The sequence below is a fragment of the Aspergillus luchuensis genome, chromosome 8 (assembly GCF_016861625.1).
Source record: "Aspergillus luchuensis IFO 4308 DNA, chromosome 8, nearly complete sequence".
Classification (NCBI taxonomy): Eukaryota; Fungi; Ascomycota; class Eurotiomycetes; order Eurotiales; family Aspergillaceae; genus Aspergillus; species Aspergillus luchuensis.
In genome coordinates, this window is record NC_054856.1 from 3,450,633 (window position 1) to 3,473,012 (window position 22,380).

Consider the following 22,380-nt stretch of genomic DNA (forward strand, 5'->3'; position numbering starts at 1 on the left):
TTCTTCGATCTTTAACAGTATGGAACGCCGGGAGCGTGATAATTTGCGCAGCGCACTCAAGAAGGCCTGGATGTAGGGTTTCAATACACTAACCATTCCTTGAAAGCAGATGATCTAACTCTGGTCAATTTGCAGTGAATGCATGTCGTGTGGCGTGGAACATGACGACACTGGCTTACAGAACCTACTCTGGGATAGGGAACAGCATAAATGGTTAGTAACCGACTTCCCGCTCACATGATTTTGGAGTTGCCGTACTTCCTTGGAACTTGTGGACCAGGCACTGAAGTCTTTGCTTTATTCAGTTATTTGATCGATTTCGAGCATTTTGATACGCCCAGTAGCAAATCTGTGACCTGGCGGGATAGGAACTATCTAGCGTGGAATCTGGCACAAGCACCCAATTTCGCCGACTTCGATGATATGTCGACATGGATATTATGAAATTCTCCTGAGGAATGATTGCATTGTCTAACCACATAGTCTACAGCTGTTTCTTTCTCTGTCCCTTTTTTGTGCCCTTTCAGATTCCTTTTGCTAAATCACTTCCTTATTGTCTTATTTCGAAGCCACTTTGTAGTCGTCTTTCAGTGCATCAAAATACGTGGTATGCCTTAGCTCGCCCATGGTAATATTGGCTACGCTATCCCTACCATACCGACGTATTCTATCAGACCGTTTACAGTTCTGCCACGCCTCTGTTTGTCTGATAGAATAGAGCACTAGATCAATCATCTGAACTGAAAATGCCTAATGTAACCGATGAAATTTAGGGAGATGCTCTTTAGCATATACGCGCACCGCTTTCTCACGACCAGCGAGGTTTCTTTCCAGAAGCTCACAAGAACACTGACCAACCGATTGGAGATGGTACCGAAGTGGCTGGATTGAGGAAGGGAGATGCTCTTCCAAGAGTAGCTGACTGCGTAGATGATGACGTGGCTATGCCATTGAAAAGATTATATTTGCTAGAGCCGCTTCCTGTACATTTTGACCACGTGAACTTGCTCGTTCAGTGGTGTATGTAAGCGCCTCCCCCCGCTCTCCCTCTTACACACTTCAATTTCACCCCACGACAACCTGCAAGGGCAGTGAATAACCTCCCCCGAAATCTTAGATTTGACCCATCATGATAATTCCCTCCAACATCATTTGGTTTGATGACGATGATTGGTTAGGCTTAGAACTCTCTTTCCCGGCCGGCTCCACCTGGAGACTCACAAAGAAGATCAAGGAGAGCGAGGACATATACTCCCAAAGTGATCATGAAGACGATGTAGCTATCTCCGAGGCTCGTGCGGTTTTTGTTGCTTCCAGAGGGCCTGGGGCGGCTCCAACGACAGCAGTACTCAAGGTTCATATGCAGTATGTACTTGCTTTCGTCTCGTTTATTAGATAAGAATAAAATTGATGTCAGTCGATATAGGATACCGTGGTGGGGAAGCGCCACCAAAAAGCCACTCATTCGGGCGCAGCAGGCTGTCCCGGAGACCTCCACAAGGGGCACGAGGGAAGTCGAAGCACTGACCCTCTTAACGAAAGCAGGTTGCTCTAGTACCCCACATCTGATCGACTGGATGAAGAGGCAGCAAACTCAGGATGAATGGGTTCCGGGTGGATACATTCATTTTATTGTGATGGAGAAGGTACCGGGTGTTGATGTCTCCCTAAACTTTGACACACTGGACCGGAAAGAACGAGATGAACTGAGAGCCGCTTTCAAGACATCATTTCTGTGAGTTACTGCTTGGCATTCTCGAAGTAAGGCCTAGTCTTATAGCTTTCTTTTCCACAGGGAATGTACTGCATGCGGAATAGTGAACCGTGACAGTGGATCTCAGAATCTTCGCTGGGACGCGGAAAGGCAAAAGTGGTAAGTCTCTCTGCAACTGTGTATTCGGAGGGTTCTCGAAGCGGCCGAACAATATACATGTAATTCGACTGACTCCGTGATTCTGCAAGTTACATAATTGACTGGGAGATGCATCACCCGTCAAGAAAAAGGGACGAAATTTGGAGCGATAAAAAATTTATCAGTTGGAACTTAGCGAGGGTAGGGGAAGATGGTGACTACGATGACATGTCGACGTGGACTCTCTAGATCAATACTAATCACAGCTCGGCGCCAGATCAGTACTAAGTATGTGGCGCCATTTGATCTCATTGCAGAGACCTCACAGCAGCCTAGCAGCGCTGTTATTCTATAGACGAATTTCTCTTTTGCATGTCGTAGTTTTAAATGTGGTACGAGGGCCACTTTGATGAATGTAAGATTGTTCTTGCTTATATCGTGTCCAGAATAATATTATATGAAGTATGTTTCTCTAGTTTTGCCCTGATCATTGATCTAGGACGTCTTAGACTTGGTCAGATTATATACCAGGGTAGCTGTTATGGTCTCAGAGGTTGTCTAGAGCAAGATTGATACTTCCAGTGTTTGACCTTGTGGGTATCCAGCAGCACAATGCACCTCTATGATTGCCTACCCAAGGAGCTGCGTACGGAATTGCCTACTCGCATGTCACACATCCTGAAATTTGCCTAAAGTAAATGAGCCCGAAAAGTCGATACCCAACGCTGGGTTCAAAGTCTGGTTTTGAAAAACCGTCCAGCTTGTCCTCAAGAAGCAGCAGATGGCTATGCCTCTTCACACTAAACTGCCCAAATCAGGCAGTTATAAACGACCACTACCATACGACAAAGGCCCGGCATTCGAATCATTCTCATTCCTCTTTCCTAGATAGATGTCAAGAAAGTCAGCTCGAGTGGAGTCTCCATTGGCCTCTCATCATTTCCCCTTCCGTATGAAATGTCTGGAATGCTTGGTTACTTCCGAAAATTCTCGAAAAGTTAAAATTTAATGCCTCTACCTTCGCGCGCACGCTCAAGTTCTCTCTTGCAAAGCCGTCTCAATCGTACAGTTAATGGCCATTTACAAGCAACCAAACATAAGGATATAACAACCAAAAATGGCTACACATCGACCTACTTACCCCCCGTAAGCTTAACATAAGCGGACCCAAACTCCTGTTCCCACTTATCCACAAACTCGCGACTCATACCAGGAGCAATAACCGCATCCCCACGCTCCAACCCCTCCTTGAAGAAATCCATAAACTCCTCCACCGTGAGCGCATTAGGATTCTTATGCTTCTTATTATCATCGGGATCCTCCCGGTCGCGATGCAAATCCGTCCCCACCGACGGCGGCGCAACCTCAACCACCTTAATCTTATCAAACCCGCCGCTCGCCAACTGCGACCGCAGATTCATCGACCAGAAATGCAACCACGCTTTCGTGCCATTATACACAGGATTAATCACCGAGAATGGAACAAATGCCAGAATGGAAGAGACGTTCATGATCATAGCGCTTTCTTTACTCTTGAAGTGCTCCAACAGCCCCAGAGTCAAGTGCATGGGTCCTCGGATGTTGATGTCGATTTCCTGGTCGGCCTTGGTGAGGAACTCTGTTGGATCATCTTTTAGCACTTGCAGAGGCCGCTGAACGCCGGCGTTGTTGATCAAACAGTCGAGATCGGGGTGCTTTTTGATCAGGGATTCGATGAATGTCGGTATTTGAGAGGTGACTCCCGTATCCAGGACGAAGTAATCTGTCGCTCCAATCTCCTTCGCTGTTTCGCGTAGTGTGCTCTCTGTTCGGCCGGCTATTATGACTTTCTTGCCCTGTTCGAGGAGATAGGAGGCGATTGCTTTGCCGAGGCCGCCTCCGCCGCCGGTGACGAGGGCGCAGGAGAAATTCAGGCTCGACATGGCTAATAGTTATCTTGATTGATGAGATGCAATGTCAAAAGCTATGTATGTATGAATGGTAGGTAGGGCACGGATTTGAATGAAGTTGAATTGATCGGTGAACTTATACTCTACCGATATGATTTCACCGGCTGTGACGTCAGTAGTATTGCTCCAAATTCCAGATTTGGCAAATATTTTGTGCGTGCCTCGGACTCGGAAGCGGTTTGCCGAGTTTTCTCGTAAGCATGGCGGTCCGTCCTCGGAGATTTGGAGTGTCTGTCCGAGATCTCGGAAAACTTTGACGCCAAGTTACTCCAGTTTGGGGATTGTATTTGTCAGACATTCCAGCGTCTTCCAAGTTCCAACTCCAATTTCTCCAATACTCCAACCATAGGCGTTGTTTGTACGTTTCCGAGACCAGAGGCATCTTGGCGTCGCGCATCCTCATGGAAAATTGCGGAGACCTGTGAGTCTTCGGTCTTGGTAGAACAGCGGTAATGGCGCAGGCTGTGTCTACATGGTGGATGTATGTACCACCCAGTTAATCGATATGGGGATCATGACTCTCATAGTGTGCATGGTATATTGAATGCTGTGGGGAGCGAATGTTCATAGGTCTGCATGCACTACTTACGAAGATTTTGAGTGTCACTAATGCGGCCGTTGCACCCTGCAGGAGGGCACGATTACACTGATTTTCTATATTGGACGAGTGATTTATTGTTGGGAATCATAGTACTGTGTCGTTGGATACTAACAAAACAGCAGTAAGTATGACCAAAATTTACTTCATAACGATTTGAAAGATCGCCGTGAATCAATATCAACTCTCAGTAGAAGGGACCTCGAAATCTTTTAAAAACAGCCACTTCCCCCTTTTCTTCAGATCAGCGTCCTTCCAATCATTTAACGGCATTTTCGGGAAAAACCAGCCAATACCACCATCCTCCTCGCCCGTGAAGATGGACAACATGGTGTGGTCATGTGCAATAAGGACCAGAACCTGATCACTAGCGTCGAATTCCGCTATTCCATTTACTGACCGACAGCACTCATCAACGTCATGAGTATAGTCTGGAGTAGATATAAAGAAAGGCATATCGGTGCTTCCTGGCTTGTACCCTAGCTGGGCAAATATATGACCAGGACAGACTGTCCCGTACTGCGGATGAGACGGCAAGGGGGAGGGTTGAATGATCTCCGGGATAGGACTCTGCTTGGTGGGTCGAAATTCACCGGGATGGTGTGCACAGTCCTGGCGATGTGTTCAGTGAGTTTAGCTGTTTCACTATACAGAAAAGCATTGATAGAAAGTAGAGAAGGAAGACCTACCGCTCCCATCAGGATAAACGAATCTGGCTGTACTCTCGCGAGGCCGCACATATGTTCTGGACTGTGTCCTGGTGTATGCAGCAGATAAAAGCTCCCATCGCCAAACCAGTCGATTGCTTTGAATCTCCCAATCGTTACCTTCCCCGGGTGTCGGTCAAAGTCCATCTCTCGCAGTGACCGTCCTCTCCAGTCGGATGATCTGACTGGCGCATCTGGCTTTTCCGGGTACCCTGGTGCAAATCTGCTGATGAAGGTCGGCCCCACGACCAAGTCTGTAGTGCCGGGGAATAATGAAGGGTTACCAGTATGGTCAAAATGGTGATGAGACCAGATTATAGCATTTATTTCCTCCAACAGGATGCCATTTTCAACGAGAAGGTCAGAGACGCTGCGGGGAGAGTAGACTTTCCATCCACTTTCTGGGTTCGTGCAAATGTCTCCAAAAGGCGGAGCGAGGTTCTCAAAGTCTTCTCGGAGAGAGAGGTCGAACAATAGTCTCTGGCCGGAGGGGTGAGTGATCAGAAAAGAATATGATGGCACCGCCAGTCGGTCATAGCCTGGAATCTTGGGGTTTATGAACTTCTCTGCGGGAAGATCAAGACGTGCACCACTATGTACCTGATTAGTGATGTAGAAGGATGATAAAGGGTATTTAGAGACCACACGTGTCAATGAGAGAAACCGAGACGGTCTCTGCAGAGGATGGCAACTCAAGTCCTGATTGCGAAGCTGCCATATTGATCCAATCAATGTGGCTAACGACCCTGTATAGGAAATTGCTGTCGATGTGTGAAAAAGATGAATCGTCAATTCCTAGAATGCATAGGACTACCAAAGGATACTAGGATGTGGATAGAACAGCAATGAAATTGATGCAACGGCGGGGTTCGAGAAGTGCGACGTCATCCTTGCCGCTCTCCACCTGAACCGTGCCGCTATAATAGACTTACTATGAGCAAGGAATTTATGCTCGGTGGGGAAATGCAAGAACTTGACTATAAGGGTAAAATAATCTGCTTCAAAATAGTAATTCTGCTACAAAGTCGTATCATTCAGGGCCCATATGCGGCAGGATACAATTGTAAAAGTTTGGTCCCCAAATTGGAGAAGATGCAGATCGTATACGAAACGCTTATAGTCGATTTAGGCTACATAATGCCTGTGAATAAACAATGGATTTTTCACGGTTTAAGCTTAGACAGCAGGTCCCCACGTGTTGGGGAAATTGCTTGTATTATTGTTCGGCTCTCGGCCGATCCTCAAGCTTTCCCTCGGCTGTGGCCCCCGAGAGCTCTGTATGTACTCGCAGAGCTGAGGGAAAAGGAGCGCCAAAATTTTCCCGTGAAGGTTCTACCTACATATGATCGATTCGCAATTGCGATAATTCTTTTATTTGAATGGGTTTTGATTAACTGAATTATCGGTTATCGAACAATTCTGTATTACATAATACCACCGGCGTTTTTCCGACCCACACATTTTGTTTCCTTCCCCCAATTTTCATAGCACCAGATTAAGAGGCATGTACATGTCAAATAGAATAAGTTTAATTCTCACGGGGACGTCTGATCTCCCATCTTGAGGCATCGTTCTATTGGCATCCCAATCACATTCAATGTATGACCCACAAGAAGACCATTCCCAATAGATGACATATAAGAGCGGTGACACGCTAGGGGGTGTAAGGAGGCCGATAATAAAGAAAGGGACTCTGACAATGGGTGATTCTCAAGCGTTAATCAGAAGAAAGATGCGAGGTCATTGCATGGGAGAGAGGAACTACTTTATCAGCTTTTATCTAGTGCCACCACGTAGCGACTGACCTGATGAAGTTCATATGTAGTGCCAAGGTGCCAAGAATGAGCCATCAGCCCTATCATGATTTGATTTGGGCTTTCTGGTTATATTGGGACATCATCTCCGGTCATTCGCGACAGATGGTGACATAGTAAAATTCAAGGAGGATGGAGTTAGGAGACAGTTAGAGATTGGAGAATCACTATCTATATTGTCGAGAGAAACTCTGCGCTGATGTTCTGCAGCTGAACATGCGAATAACGGGATATACGGTACGATAATGCGAGAATGACCTGAAAGAAAGTTTATCGTCAGGGGATGGCATTCAGATCGTTCGGCATACTACCAATGGAGAAAAGCAAACGATTGCTAATTCTCGCATTAGATATACAAAATTTCTACGTAGCCCACAGACAACCCGGGATATTGCCAGTAAGCTGCGAAACAATGATCAGGAGGAGTATAACGACTCTATTTGATGAAGGCCGGGATGATGTTGTCGTAACCACAGCCTAGCAGTATCCACTATAGTTTATAAGCCATGGTTGCATGACTAGCAAAAAGCTTAGAATGCCTGACGTGGGACGCCACTACTTGACTGATATAAAGTGTACCTGACTGTTGCTAATACAAGCAAATACTTGCAATAGAGTCTCAATGCCTACAATGATGACAGCTTTCAAACCGCGAACCTCTAGCGATGATACGAGAGAGCGCTGAGCTGTCTCTAGGCACTTCTTGCAAGATGTGCTAAGACCAGTAAGCCAGTAAGGGAGAGCGTATGGCTCAGAAACTGGCCTAGTCATATCAAAAGGCATGCCAGATAAATTAGTGCTCCGAGATGAAGGAAGCGCATGGCCTTGATGGGGGTAAGGTATCTTCCGGCCATCCACGAGCACGACCTCTCCCCCTGGTGGCCTCACATGTTATAAGAGAATGTCTCATTGTACTTGCCTGGCTGCTTGTTGTATTCTTTAAAGTTATTCCGCCTTAGATTGAAAATCCAGTACCCTAGATGGGGATTGCTGGCCGCTTTCCCGTGAAAGATGCTATCTGCTTGTTGTTGACAGAATAGGACATCGGTGACAAAAATCTAACTTGCCGTCTTACATTGAGCCCCCCCAACAGCGGTATGTACCCAAGCGTCGCTCTGTATCAAGGCATATGCCGCTGGCCGCCACGCATGTGTTCAATTAACCTTGGTTCAGTGAGGATCTTCAAACCCCGCTTCAAAGTGTTTGACGCGGGTTCCAACTCCTGCAGAACCAATCCTGCGAAGCTCCACCTGCAGTCTATATATCAATAAGTCACTCCGGGCTGGTTTCTCTAAACAGTAGTTGTACCCGAAGTCGAATCCGTGGATCTTTGGAATGGAACAAACTGGTGTTTCGGGAACTCAAAGATACTTCATAAGAAGCAACTCTCTATTGCGTCCTATGACACATGAAACACTATCACGTAGTATGCCCGGAATTTCGAAGGGAATAGATGTTCCGTATAGAGCAGAATCTGCTTAAAGAAGGGCTGAATGTGTTGTGTGGAGTCGATATTAGTCATGTCGGACAGCGACGGTCCTAGCAGGCCCGAGACGTTTCAGTGTTTAGCGAACCCGTATCTCGGACCTTAAATTAACCTCCGATGTCCGACTCTTAGCCCCTACAGGAATGAGGGTCCAAATTTAAATCACTACTAAGTTCATGTTGGGCGTGGTACCTGTTGACTGCTTGTGGAGCAAGAGTACGTAAGCTCAGACCTGAGTCTCCTCAGAAGCCCTGATGCTGCTGGCCACGGATACAAGCCAGGGTAATGCGGGAGGAGTTTCCACGCATCTAAATTGGTTTTATTACACAACGAGCCACAAATCGCGCGCAAAGTTCACGCAATTGATGTCGTAGTCCTGCTAAATCCGAAACTTGGCTAAATCCGAACATGGCTTAATTCAGGTGACGCCTCAGACCTTGAAGAATAAATGCTTTCAGGTTCGACTTTGAGGATTAATAAATAGCAAGCGAATCCCGCTGCTTCAGCCAGATCCATCCATCATCAGAACATTCCCTTTGTACTTCCCACATTCATTTCCAACATGCTTCCCAAGCTTGCAACTTTGGTGCTTGCGCCCGCATTGGCGAATGGCGTTGCTGTCGCGGCCGAGCCCTTGTATAAGAAGCCCGTCAACATCCCCGGTTACGGCTACGTGCAGGGAAAGGCTGCTGTCAATTCCAGCGTGTCCGAGTACATTTCCAACTGGGAGAACATCTCTTTCTTTGGAGGTATTCCTTTCGGTGCTGATACCTCGGGCGCAAACCGCTGGCGTGATCCCCAGCCTGTCGAGGCCTGGAACGGCACTCTCAATGCAACTGAATTCGGTGCCATCTGCCCTATCACTCTCTCTATCCTGGCGGATTACGCCCAGAGTGAGGATTGCCTCAACCTCAACATTTGGACCCCTGCTACCTCGCCTGACGAGAAGCTTCCTGTGGCCATCTGGAGCTATGGCGCTGGAACGGCGCCCCCGCAAACCACCTACAACGGTGCGGGTGTGGCTGACAAGGGGATCATCTTCGTCTCCTACAATTACCGCAACGGTGTGTTTGGCTTCATGGCGCACCCAGAGCTGACCGAGACCAACGGCCGCAATGCTTCAGGGAACTGGGGTGTCCTTGACCAGTATGCAGCGGTCAAATGGGTCCACGAGAACATTGCGGCCTTTGGTGGTGACCCTGATCATATTTCCGTCATCGGCCAGTCCTTCGGCGCTGCGGCCACCTACCACATTGTCAACAGCGAGTTGACTGCTGATCTGGGTATCGTCAACGCTATCTCTGAGTCCGGTGTTCGCTCTCCCAATGACCCCAACACTGGTGTCTACGAATGCGCCTACACTACCTTGGATGATGCCGAGACCATGGGTGAGGAGATTATTTCCTCCCTTAACGTCAGCTCCATTGCCGAAGCCCGCGCCATTGACACTACTACCCTGCTCGACTCGACCAGCACCTACAGTCTGGAGGTGAAGCCTGTTCTCGACTACTACGCCATCCCATCCAAATACATCAACACCCTCGAGAACGGTGCCGGCAACAAGGTCCCCTATATTACCGGAAACAACGCCAATGAGGATGGAGCTTCCGCCACTGTCAGCACCACCGTCGCGGCATACAAGTCTAGTCTGAACACCAGCTACGGCGACTTCGCACCTCGTTTCTGGGCTCTCTACCCCGCTGATAACGACACCCAGGCTGGCGAACAGGAGGACCAGATCGTCCGTGACATGTTCCGTGTCAGTAGCTGGCAGTACATGAATGGCTTCTCCAACTCTGCCGACCAGGTCGACACCTACACCTACTACTGGAACTACGGTAGCGCTGCCCATGCCTCTGAGATTGTCTACGTCTTGAACAACCTGTGGGCCCAGGGTGAGGACTACTCCGAGGAGGACTACTACGTGGCCAATGTCATGAGCAGCTACTGGGCCAACTTCATGAAGACTGGTAACCCCAACACCGGCGGTTCCTACAACAATGGAACCCTCCCTGCCAAGTGGAATGCCAACTCTCCGTCTAAGAACGAGACTTTCTTGGTCGGTGCTGTGTACGAGACCATGGATACTGCTGCAACCGAGCGTGTCCAGTTGATCTTGGATTACTTTGCCGCCCAGACTCCTTACTAGGGTCGTTCTTAGTGCTTGGGTTGGTCATCAAGAATCACTGTGTAGAACATGCCACCTTAAATCATTCCTTGTATCCATTTCTTTGTCTCCTGTGTTTATGTATCTTTCTTGTCGATCGCTTATCCTGTCAGTTGAGCCAATCTTTGGAATAATTGGAGATAAATGCCATCGATGCTACTATGAAATGCACGGGTGCCTCCTTTCTTAAGCCAGATTGTAGCCCACTCGAATCAAGTCCGCTATAGTAGACACCCTCCCGAACAACTTATTGGTTTCCCTACCACCTCCAAGTAACGCAAAATGTATCCTGTTATTTTATTTTATTTTATCTTTCTTTTCTTCTTTTGCCTTTTTTGGCAAACATGGCAGTGTTAGTTTTGCTGTAACCCACTGTAAGCCGCGTCTTCTATGAAGCTTTCTACCAAAGCTTCTATGTACACTTCATCCTTCAAGAACATATTAACAAGACAGATACTACTGCTATAACAGCCAGGCTTTCTTTATACCAGTCTTCACTCGTGCCATATCCTCCAGTTATTTAAGAAGACAAGATCTATTCTTTTCAAAAAGGTTTTACCATATTCCTCACCGTCCTCTTGATTAGACAATTTTTTAATTAGGATACTAAATTAATATCCTAAGAATTAACCTCTGAAGAAAATTGATGATAAAATTCTGCCCCTTCTATAAATCAAAGTCTTATCTTATGTAAATATAATCTTTCTCAAGTGGACAGAAAATATAGCATAAGCGAAGGCCTGGCTAGTGTGGCGGCAGCGACTTCCACTGACAATCGGCCCACTTTCTATGGGGTGGATACTACCAGGGTTCTCGTAGCCGTCTTAACGCCGAGCAGCTCGGGTGGGATTGCAGTTTCGGTTCGGAGCCGAGATCCCACCGCGGATGCTGATTCCACTTGCCGCGCGGCATGGTTCGGACATGACTCAATAGAGCTAGTTATAGGGCTGTTCCTACCTCCTCGCGGGTGGCCCAATCAATCTTCTAAACTCAAAATTAAACTATTATGTGATCATAGGATCTGTGCGGAATACATTACGGTAGAGACCCTGTGTTAGAGAATTCCTTCCATTTTAGGACAATGTGGGGACCTTGTAAGTAGTGAATTATATCATAAGATGGATGAAGGTTCGTTATCAATATACTTTACTAAATAGAGACAAGCCAGATATTATATGTACTACTCTGAATATTTGCCAGCAAAGTTGGTTAAGAAGTACTTGAGTAGTGAAGCGTAAGCTGATTAACGAAGATAGCGCCCACGTGATGCGACGGTTTAGCCCCCACGGCGCCTGCATCCTTTCGGCAAACAGCGCCTGCACGTCAGCTAATGCTAGAGTTGTGCCGTTGACATTTTGACTCCTCATCCCACAGTCTGCCTCGTCTAAACGCGTATAATCTGTGCTCAATTCTACTCCCCAAATTCTTCTCATCGTCCCCAATGTCATCAGCCTCTCCTCAGGAGCTCGCTTCACGGCTCAACCAATCTGGTAAACAACGAAAGAAGCGATGGGTCACAAGGACTAAAACAGGGTGCATAACCTGCAGGTATAACAGCCTTTGCCAATTACGGGTGGGTGAAATTACTGACTCGACAGAATCCGGCATGTTAAATGCGACGAAACCAAGCCGAGGTGCGTAAGATCGACTGACTTGCCTGAACCGTATCCATTGACACGCCCGTAATATAGTTGTCAGAGATGCACATCTACTGGTCGGAAATGCGATGGATACCAAGACCCGCGCGCCAAGCAGATCATCCGCCGCAAGGCCGAGTCAGGCCAACCACATGGCATGCTGCAGGTACCATCGGCGTGGAGCTTTATTGGCGATAAGCCAATAGACCATGAACATTTTCACTACTTTCAAGTAGTTACTGCTCCCGCCTTGACAGGTCTCTTCAATTCGGGATTTTGGTCATGCAACTTGCTGCAGGTCTCTTACTCCTACCCGGCTCTCTGGCTTGCTATTACCGCGCTGGCTTCCTTGCATAGAGACTTCCTGGAGGATGTGGCGCCACTTGCAATCACAAGGGCTTGTAGTACGTCCAGGGTGCGATTTGGCTTACAGCAACATACCAAATCCATACAGTCCTTACGGGAGTTAATTTCGAAGCCGCGTTTGACAATACACGATAGAATGGTTATTTTAGCGACGTGTGTGATATTCATTTGCCTGCTAAGCTTGCAGGGGTTTCATTCCCAGGCTATGGCACATGTTGCCAGCGCTATGGTTTTATGTCAGCAGTGGAATAGAGATTTCCAGACCCATTCCCATGCGTCTGAGGCTATAGCTTCCGTGATACTTCTCCTAGCCCAACTCGACAGTCAGGTCCGCCAGATTTTTCTAGTTCAAGGATTGCCAGTGCCTTGGACAACCCAATTCATATTACCTCCCTCTGAAGGGTGCTTTATGTCCCTCGATGAAGCACACGTCTCCCTGGAGGTCAAGGTCAACAACAACGCATTGAAGCTTCTTACAAGCGGCATTGATATATCTACACCTGAAGCGCTTGCGAAAAAGGAAGATTGTCTTCATGAGTTTCGTCGGTGGAATTCTAAACTGAAAACATATCTTGCCGTTTCACCCCATGAAAGGGGCACCATAGCCGCGAACGTTCTCTACCTACGCCGTTCTTACGCCAAAGTGATGCTGTCATTAGACCCAACGAAGGGCGAGCTCGCCCACGACGAGTTTATCGAGGATTACGCGCAGATGCTTGATCTAGCAAGCAGAATTCTCGAAGGCTTGAACGATTATTCGACAGTAAATTCCGATTCAGGTTCGAAACCAACAAAACGGCACTTCAGTGTAGAGAGTACAGTGACCGAGACCCTGTTCCTGATCGGGGTTCATTGCCGTGAACCGACAATACGGGAACGGGCGCTGGAACTCATGAGACTCTACCCACGTCGTGAAGGCATGTGCGGTACCATGTTAGCTCTGAGCCTCGGGGAGACGCTTACTGGACTCGAAAGGACAGCATGTCAGACTTCCCCACCGGGGTCGTGCAGTGAGGGACCATGGGTGTGTGCTGATCATCGGGTGACAAAGATACAATGCAAAGATGTCTCGTATCAGAAAGTTGCTATACTTCTGAGAACAGCTGGGGAGCAGAGACGGGGTTCAGAAGGAAAATGGTTCACGTTCCATAAGACATGGTAGCTGCATCATCCTTTCCCATTGCTTACTTGATAGGAAACGGCATATTCTATACCCACAACGATTCTAAAAGTTGACCATGATGTATGACTGTTTTCGGACAAGCGTCTACTGATATTCAGAAATATTCGAAAATTTACTCAGTCTGGCCAGCTGTCATGTTGATAGCTGTCTGCTGATGATAGCGGAACCATCGGCATTCGGCCCGCGCAAGCCTCTGTTATCTGGCCATCTATCAGATAAGCCACGCGGTTATCAGGCTTTATCGGTCTTATCGCCTTGATTTTCCGCTGGCTTCCCCGCAATTCCCCGCTCGCGATGATGCAGCTATAAAGTCAACCAACAGCCTCTAGACGACCTATTCTACTTCAATCGATTCGGACGAGAAATACGTGCAGGCTTTAACAAAGATGGCTCAACAGATTCCCAGCTACCCTCTTCAATCAACTGAGGTGATCAACGAAATAGGCAAGGTCATCGACGATGCTAGCAAGGAGCTACGCAAGCTGAATCTCGAGGTCACTACTCCACCATACGGTTCACTCCGAACAATATTGACGGTTTCAAAACGAATAGATATTTAATAACCCTGAGATCGCTTTTCAAGAAGTCAAAGCAAGTAAACTACTTTCTGACTGGCTCGAAAACCGCGGCTGGACCGTTCAGCGCGGTGTCTACGGGATCGAAACCGCTTTTGAAGCACGATTCTCCGTCAAAGAGGGCGGTCGAACCGTCTGCTTCAATGCAGAATATGGTGCACTTTCAATTAATTACCCTTTTTTATGCGCTACCCTCAATTACAACGCACACTAACCACCTACCCCACCCCCAATAGACGCCCTCCCCAACATCGGCCACGCCTGCGGCCACAACCTAATCGCAACCTCGGCCCTCGCCTCCGCCGTCGCCATCGAACACATGATCAAAACGCACAACCTCCCCGGCACCGTCGTCGTAATGGGTACCCCGGCGGAAGAATCCCAAGGCGGTAAATGGCTGATGGCACAAAACGGCGCATGGAAGGGCTTCGACTCCTGCGTGATGACGCACGGCATGGCAGATTTTAGCACTCCGGTATGCTGTACTAAGGCGTCATGGAAACTGCGCGCCAAGTTCTATGGCAGGTCTGCGCATGCGGCGGCGGGCCCGTGGACGGGAATAAATGCGTGCGATGCGATTGTGCAGGCGTATAATGGGTTTGCGTTGTTGAGACAGCATATCCAGAAAAGTGAGAGTATTCAGGGGTGTATCCTGGAGGCCGGAAAGGTGGCCAATTTGATCCCAGATTATGCGGAGGGATTATTTAGTGTCCGGGCTAAGACGGTTAAAGAGGTCGAGGCTTTGAGGGAGAGGGTTGAGGGGGTGTTTCATGGCGCGGCGGGGGCGACGGGGTGTAGAGTTGAGATGGAGTGGTGAGTGTTCTTTCTTTTCACATTGGTTGTTCTGATTACTTTGGTGTGATATTAGTGATCGTTGTGCTAACTGTGGCAGGTTTGCACTCTACGAGGACGTGGTGACAAACGATACTCTCGCAGAGCAATACAGACAATATATGCTACAGCATTTAGGCTTACAACCAGAGCAGATGGTGCCTTTGAAAGAAGCTAGAACAGTGCATGACTCGGCAGGAAGCTCGTCAGTCTTTCCTTCCTCTCTTTGGCATGTCCAGCGGAAGCTAACTACTATATAGCGACTTCGGAAGCTGCTCGTACATTTGCCCGGGCATCCAAGCCTTCTTCGACATTAAAGCACCTGATCTCCCACACTCCATTGGTTTCCTCGAGACCGCAAAAGGTGATGTTGCGCATACAGAGGCGCTTCGGGCTGGAAAGGCCAATGCGCTCATTACTCTGGATGTATTGACGAATGATGATTTTTTTCAAAAGGTGAAAGATGAATTTAGGGCGGCAATGAAGGAAGCTGGACGGTTGTCTGAGTGATTAGGCTATAGCTGAAGGGAACGGGTTCTTGAAGGATAACTAGGATACCGTTACGCGTCACATACCATGTTGAGCAGTTACCGGCAGATTTGGAGTGCAGAAAATTGCGAACATACAACTCGAAGTTTTCTATCGGCTTGATTGCAACTGCGGTTGATACGTGTAATGTTCGTTCATCGTTACAGTCCCTTGCTTTTGCGGGTGATTGGTAAGCAAGTATGTGTCGACTGGGGAGACCAACTCGTAGATTTCAGGCGCTTTCTACAAAATGACAGCCTTTACTTACTTGACGAGAAAACTGGCTATTGCATTGATTGTATATTATATTCTGCAAGAATATTTCTAAACACGTGTCGTACAAGACAGCCTTTTCCCGTTAAAGCTGGAAATAATGTGCTAACTGCGCTGGAATGGATTGCCGAGGGACCCTTAAATTTGTCAGCAGGAGCTGTGCTAGTCACATGACTTCCAACGCGCAGGATGATTATCCATCAAGTTCGATATCAGATAGTACTGTACTTTTTCTAGTTTCTCGGGTAATACATGCTGCAGCCTGCTTTGTCGAGAGGTGAGGAGAATACAATGCATGATTTGATGGGCCCGATGAATGAAATGCATAGCCTTTTGTATTAGGACTATCTTTATAGAACGGCGCGCCGAAGCCCAACTCGGGCCACCGCGCTGTTATATTACACACTAGCTGTCGGCTGTCGCTGAGAGTATCGAAGCCAGAACCGTTCCTAATAGTCGCACAGGTATTGAGAATCGGCTCTTCGTGATTCTTGGCTTTATATAGAACTACTATATCCTATATACAAACAGGTCTTATAGCACGACGGACGCGCAATTGAGCTGTAGTATTGCCTAAGCAGGAGACATATCCTACTGGCCTGTTTAAGATGGTTCGGGACAGCTTGTCTTCGGAAAGGGAATGGTTGGTGGCGCCTTGTCACAGACCTTTTTACGTGTCTAAGTACGTAGATCTAAATCATGGGATTACTACAACGAAAGAGTCAGTTAAAAACAAAGATAGAGTGCGTCGGCCGTCACATTCCAGCCTGATCGACACTGGAACACAAGCTCTTATCTAGCTCCCGTAACGACAACGGCAAGTGTATCGGCAATCATACGTGACAAATCTTACATAGTAGTAGTACCCATGTAGGAAACCGAGGCATTCGCGTCGTCTGTGGGTGATTGGTAATCGTCCCACATCACCCTACAGCCATGGCCCTGGGCTGAACATTTGGGCTGAAGACAAAGCCTCTCCACTTCCCATAATCCCCTACATGAACCCTCCTGTTCTGAGACCCTCTAACTTTCTGCTTACACATCTCCGCCCACCAAACTGCTTTCTCAAGTCCACAATGCATACAACTACGACAGAGAAGCTACGCAGCTTCGTATCTTGTCGAAAACCCAGCAATGGCTCAGAACACGTACCTCCACCACCACCAGATGGAGGACTCCAAGCCTGGACCCAAGTCGTGTGCATGCACTTCGTATTCTTCAACTCCTGGGGAATTACGACCAGCTTCTCCGTCTTCGAACAGTTATATACCCAAACCTTACCGCAGTCAGCATCGTCCATCGCCTGGATCGGCAGCGTCCAGGTATCTCTCCTCTTCTTCATGAGCGCCCTTACTGGACGCGCAACAGACGCCGGCTACTTCAGAATCATGTACCCACTCGGGGTCCTGCTTCAGCTCGTGGGGCTCTTCACGCTCTCTGTGTGCAAAACCTACTGGCAGATATTTCTTGCTCAGGCGGTATGCATGGGTCTCGGCAATGGGCTTACATTCAACCCCGGACTTTCGGTCATGTCCGCCTACTTCATGAAAAACCGAGCCTTTGCAGTGGGCTTGGCAGCTTCTGGCGCTGCAACAGGGGGTCTGATATACCCAGTCCTCATCAACCAATTGCTATATAACCACCAGATAGGATTCGGATGGACAATCCGTGCAGCAGGGCTTCTCATGCTGATCACTCAGATCTTCGGTCTTGTTTTCTTCAAACCCCGTCTTCCCCCTCGGACAACCGGCCCCCTCATCGAAATTGGCGCATTCGCTGAACCACCTTTCATCTTCTTCACGCTAGCCTACTTTTTCAACTTCTGGGGCTTGTATTTCGCCTGGTTCTACCTTGGCACCTTTGCCCGAGACCGTCTCGGCGTCGAGGATACACAGAATCTCGTCCTCGTGTTGAATGGTGTTGGTATCGTTGGACGTATCGCGCCGGGGATTATTGGTGATCGATGGACAGGGCGATTGAACCTCTTAATCCCCATCAGTATTTCATGTGCAGTTTTGATATTCTGCTGGATAGCTGTTAGTACTGTTGCAGGGCTGTATGCATTTGCTGTTGTGTATGGGATTGTGGGCGGGGCCGCGCAATCACTCATTCCCGCCACGGCAACGACCATGACGCCGGATCTCAATCGCACTGGTACAAGGCTTGGAATGTCCATGAGTATTGTGGGATTTGCGACGCTGACTGGGCCAGCTATTCAAGGGGCGTTGATCGCTACTGATGGAGGTAGGTATATGGCGGCTCAAATTTTCGCGGGTGTGAGCATTCTGCTGGGTGCGTGTGCGGTTGCGGCGGCGCGGGTGGCTAAGGTTGGGTGGGGAATGGATGTGAAGGCGTGAAGATTGTGTGGGTGAGCAAGTTGGGTATGTGTCGGAAGTGGATGGGATGCATTCTTGGCTCTGGCTGGGGGGTTAGATGAGAATGTAGGATTCTTGGTTTCGTCATGTCGGATCAACGATGCAAGTCGATCTGCAGATCTCGACAATATCTGAAAGAGTGGCAATATGAATGCGGCTATATGTGGAAGTAGATAAGGAGTGAAACAAGAAATGAAAAGTCACTATTGGATCTGGTCTGATGGATTAGAGCGCCAGTAACTTGATGCAAGAAAAGAAAGTTCAATTTCCAATGAGTTGTGAAAGCTTAGCTTTCCAATCCCGCACGAGAGCCTTAGCTTCCGCTGTCTCATCTCTCGAAGTTTGTAACTCCGCACTCAGGGCTTCGTTCCTTGCCTGTAGCTCTCGAATCTCCTTCTTTGCATTCTCGAGCTGAGTCGCCGTTGCTCGCAGTGTTTCTATCTCCTGATCCGAAGACCGCCGATAGTCCAGTTCTCTGCGTAAGGCGATGATACTAAGATCGCGGATTCTGATAGTTTGATTACATTTGGTATTCTCGCTTCGGAGTTCCTCTACTTCCCTCCTAAGGGATTCGTTCGACTCGAGCTCTCGGTATAGAACTGACAGGGCTGTATCTACTTCCGTTGGCAGGTTCGTATAGCGAGACTTGCGCTGACGTCGTGGTCGTTGAGATATCACATTATCTTCCGTAGCTTCATCATCATTGCCAAGGAGCTCATACAGTCGTTTGGGAGCAGTAGGGTCACTCGCTGGTACATCATGTCTATCACCCGTTGGAGCTTGTTGTATTGAACAGACGCCCAAGGGCCCGTCTGAGGCGCTACTATGAGGATGTGTATTGGATGAGGAATTCGTGTCGGGGTGAGGAGCCGACGTAGTCGGAGCGGCAGCAGATGTTGGATCATTCCTTTCTTCCGGCAGTGGTGAAGCTGGTGGTGACAATGTCGGAGGAGTGATATGCCAACCGCGACGGACGCAGATTGGACAAAAAAGTGAATCTTGGGAATCGCGCAGCCAACCTGCTGGAATACAATCGGCATGGAACGCGAGCCGGCAGGTTGAACAAGGCTCAAGTCTTCCCCCGTGCGCTTGACAAACGCGGCAGTAATCTTCGTGTGCCGATCCATTTCCTGTGGGACATAAGTGAGCACAAGGGGGAACACCAGGAGACAATAGACGAAGAGGAATGCACTCACGTTTCCATTCTTTGTATCTTTGTACCTGAGTTTCAAGGGATTGCTCTTCAACCGCTGCAAGGGTGTCGGACCATGACATCAACCTTGGCAAGAGCGGTCCGTCAGACTGGTTGAGACTTTTCTGTGTCACCCCCTGACGGCCAGTCCTTGTCGGATTGGTCCTTGAAGACTTCACTAGGGATGAGCGAACGGAATGTCTTTCATCTTGTGCAGCACGTGCAAGACGTCCCGTACGCGTTTTCCTCACGGCCATGACCTTAGACGAGCGATGTGATACCTGTCCTTGGATATACTCTGTTGGGTTGTCTCTGGTAAATGGCAGGTTGGGATCGTCTGGAGGCTTGCTGAGTCAGGTAGACTGAGTGGATGACAAATCTAACTCCAGGTCGGCCGCCCTCATTTTCTCAAGACATGCTTAGACGAATCTATCGCGAAACAACCATAGACTCTGATGCTCCTTGAGTTAATGAGTGCCCTATTAAAGCCCATATACACCCAGATCTATACTGAGTGTACACGTGGATATTAGGATGTATTGGTGTCCTGTCTCTTCCCAACAGATGCAGTCTTCCTCAGTGATTACGTAAAATAACGTAATCAAGAATCCGGCATAGCTGTTACTCATCTCTCAAAGCTTGTTAGACAACTGCCCAAGTGACTATGCTTTAGTTAATTGATAGTCTAATATTGCGCGATGACAAAGGGCATACTCAATTTCATCTCTCATTCACAAGCGACTCGGGCTTCCAGTCAAACGCAGATCTTGGTCTCCATTTGAGAACCTGACAACTCACCTGGTAGAGTGTCTTCCAGATGTACTGGCTTATCCACGAGATTGGACGCTATTTATGAATCGAATTCAAACCATGGCCGGATTCACTACCTCCTGTTGTACTGCTAGTTGATCTAGCTTCGCAAGACATGATAACAGATAACAGCCTCAGGCAGAACTGTAAGAACAGGCGGTGTGTGATTCTGCTGGCAGTAATCAGCTTAGCCCAGAACGGCAGGCGGGGTGATGACGATGACCAGGCTGATCAACGACTGGCGAGCCTGTGAGCCATGGGTTGCTTGGATCCCTGCTACCTGATAAGCTTTCATTGTCCTCCGATATACCTCTGGCTTGGCAAAAGACAATCCTGTGGAAACCTCGTATTCCATGATGGCCAAGCGAAGAAGAGCATCCGGGCCAAGATCAAGGACAGGGTGTCTCACTTGCAGGTACAAGCCGGAGCCTTGGGCGCCTAAAGAGCATCGTCCGACTAACCAGCCCATCATCCAGAATTCGACATGTCAAATGCGATGAACAAAAGCCAGAATGCTACCAGTGCAAGCGTACAGGAAGAAAGTGCGATGGATATAATGAATCACGCCCGGGGAACAAACAGCAGCCTGTCGTCTCCAGTAAGCCAATGATGACCGTCGACCATCGCATGGTCCTTCGACCAGGAACGCAAAAGGAGCGGCACTATTTGTACTTCTTCTGCTCACAGACGGCCCGCGCGCTATCCGGGGTATTTGAGTCTGATCTCTGGATGCGCCATCTTCCCCAACTGAGCGAATGCGAGCCGGTCGTCAGGCATGCCACGGCGGCAGTAAGCGCGGCCCATGAGCGGGCGCTGGTGCTACAGCGGAATCCATCATCCACTCCGGAGCGTCGAGCTGCTAATGATCGCTTCATTATATTTCATTATAACGAGGCCATTCGACATTTGAGGACGTATCTTGTTTCGCAAAACCCTAGAATCGATCTCCTGGTCATCACATGTTTCCTTTTTGTATGCTTGGAGATGTTGAATGGTAATCACAAGCAAGCCCTAGACCACCTCGAAGCTGGCCTTAAGATAGTTCAGAGCGTCATAGGGAGACTGCAACCTCTGGGAAGTAAACTAGGCGCAACTTATCTCGAATTGTGGAAATTAAGTCTTCGACTGAATATCCAGCTTGCAATGAACGGACGGCCGATGGTTGCCTTGGATATCAAGCCTACCTATCCCCAAGTGAAATGCTCACATGGAAGGCCCGTTTGGTCGGACCCTTATTGGGCTCAACACGCACTCTATAAGCTCATGAACAAGACACTCATGTTCGTCCGTTCTGCAGGATATGAACGCACAGATCGCACACACTTAAAGCCCCAACAGGAAGAGCTCAGGAAGGACTACAAAACATGGGAAAGGGCCTTGGAAGGCTATACAAAGGATGCAGAAAACCCCCAGAAGGGCAATCGGCGCGAACTGTTGCTCTTGCGTACATTATATCTCGTCTCATGGATATGGACGGAAACATGTCTGGCCAGACAGGAAACCGTTTTCGACAACTATAACTCTGCCTTCGCGGAGCTTGTTCACTGTGCCGGCCAACTTATTGATATTGACGATGTCACTGAGCGCAAGTCCACGAAATGCGGCCCGGATATTTTCACATTTGAAATACGTATCGTCACAGGACTGTACTACACAGCAGTCAGGTGCCGTGACCCGATTATCCGTCGCGAGGCTATCCGACAGATGAGTCGGTGTACCAAACAAGAGGGCCTATGGGATCAACGTATCATAGTGAAAATCGCTCAACTGGTAATCGATCTAGAAGAAGCGAATTTGTCATCGTTGGACGTACAAGAAAGGGTCCCGGAGGATAGGGATCGTATCTATGAAACAATTCCTTCGTGTACGCATCCAGAGGATCTTCGAAGTACTCGCCAGGTTGTTCTGCTCTCGAAGCCCAATGGACCAGATGGTGCATGGCTGACTAGGGTCCGATTTGTGGAGTGGTCCTAGTCATTGGGATAGATTTGTCTTGACCTGACCGTTCAGCGACGACGATATAAGGATTGTTTGCAG

At 48.4% G+C, this 22,380-nt stretch overlaps 10 protein-coding genes across 10 annotated transcripts; 7 read left to right on the forward strand and 3 right to left on the reverse strand.

The window, feature by feature from the left end:
• Positions 1-19: 19 nt before the first annotated feature.
• On the forward strand, positions 20-444 carry AKAW2_81175S (uncharacterized protein; the record flags this gene model as incomplete). Its single annotated transcript, XM_041682277.1, has 3 exons — positions 20-72; positions 136-213; positions 306-444. The coding sequence occupies 3 exons, from the start codon at positions 20-22 to the stop codon at positions 442-444; spliced, it is 270 nt and encodes an 89-aa protein (XP_041549136.1).
• A 685-nt stretch (positions 445-1,129) lies between these two features.
• AKAW2_81176S (uncharacterized protein) lies at positions 1,130-2,101 on the forward strand (the record flags this gene model as incomplete). Its single annotated transcript, XM_041682279.1, has 4 exons — positions 1,130-1,365; positions 1,427-1,735; positions 1,796-1,873; positions 1,963-2,101. 4 exons carry the CDS (start codon positions 1,130-1,132, stop codon positions 2,099-2,101), a joined length of 762 nt encoding a protein of 253 aa, XP_041549137.1.
• An 884-nt stretch (positions 2,102-2,985) lies between these two features.
• AKAW2_81177A (uncharacterized protein) lies at positions 2,986-3,774 on the reverse strand (the record flags this gene model as incomplete). Its single annotated transcript, XM_041682280.1, has 1 exon — positions 2,986-3,774. One exon carries the CDS (start codon positions 3,772-3,774, stop codon positions 2,986-2,988), a length of 789 nt encoding a protein of 262 aa, XP_041549138.1.
• Positions 3,775-4,579: 805 nt separating this feature from the next.
• On the reverse strand, positions 4,580-5,824 carry AKAW2_81178A (MBL fold metallo-hydrolase; the record flags this gene model as incomplete). The annotated part of the gene is made up of 3 exons (XM_041682281.1): positions 4,580-5,011; positions 5,089-5,698; positions 5,754-5,824. The coding sequence occupies 3 exons, from the start codon at positions 5,822-5,824 to the stop codon at positions 4,580-4,582; spliced, it is 1,113 nt and encodes a 370-aa protein (XP_041549139.1).
• Positions 5,825-8,968: 3,144 nt separating this feature from the next.
• On the forward strand, positions 8,969-10,555 carry AKAW2_81179S (uncharacterized protein; the record flags this gene model as incomplete). Its single annotated transcript, XM_041682282.1, has 1 exon — positions 8,969-10,555. One exon carries the CDS (start codon positions 8,969-8,971, stop codon positions 10,553-10,555), a length of 1,587 nt encoding a protein of 528 aa, XP_041549140.1.
• A 2,430-nt stretch (positions 10,556-12,985) lies between these two features.
• AKAW2_81180S (uncharacterized protein) lies at positions 12,986-13,738 on the forward strand (the record flags this gene model as incomplete). The annotated part of the gene is made up of 1 exon (XM_041682283.1): positions 12,986-13,738. The coding sequence occupies one exon, from the start codon at positions 12,986-12,988 to the stop codon at positions 13,736-13,738; it is 753 nt and encodes a 250-aa protein (XP_041549141.1).
• A 407-nt stretch (positions 13,739-14,145) lies between these two features.
• AKAW2_81181S (M20 family metallopeptidase) lies at positions 14,146-15,675 on the forward strand (the record flags this gene model as incomplete). Its single annotated transcript, XM_041682284.1, has 5 exons — positions 14,146-14,253; positions 14,312-14,489; positions 14,571-15,147; positions 15,227-15,370; positions 15,426-15,675. The coding sequence occupies 5 exons, from the start codon at positions 14,146-14,148 to the stop codon at positions 15,673-15,675; spliced, it is 1,257 nt and encodes a 418-aa protein (XP_041549142.1).
• Positions 15,676-16,964: 1,289 nt separating this feature from the next.
• On the forward strand, positions 16,965-18,323 carry AKAW2_81182S (uncharacterized protein; the record flags this gene model as incomplete). Its single annotated transcript, XM_041682285.1, has 1 exon — positions 16,965-18,323. One exon carries the CDS (start codon positions 16,965-16,967, stop codon positions 18,321-18,323), a length of 1,359 nt encoding a protein of 452 aa, XP_041549143.1.
• A 279-nt stretch (positions 18,324-18,602) lies between these two features.
• Positions 18,603-19,790, reverse strand: AKAW2_81183A (PHD finger protein; the record flags this gene model as incomplete). Its single annotated transcript, XM_041682286.1, has 1 exon — positions 18,603-19,790. One exon carries the CDS (start codon positions 19,788-19,790, stop codon positions 18,603-18,605), a length of 1,188 nt encoding a protein of 395 aa, XP_041549144.1.
• A 906-nt stretch (positions 19,791-20,696) lies between these two features.
• AKAW2_81184S (uncharacterized protein) lies at positions 20,697-22,317 on the forward strand (the record flags this gene model as incomplete). The annotated part of the gene is made up of 2 exons (XM_041682287.1): positions 20,697-20,758; positions 20,820-22,317. The coding sequence occupies 2 exons, from the start codon at positions 20,697-20,699 to the stop codon at positions 22,315-22,317; spliced, it is 1,560 nt and encodes a 519-aa protein (XP_041549145.1).
• Between the last annotated feature and the right edge of the window lie 63 nt (positions 22,318-22,380).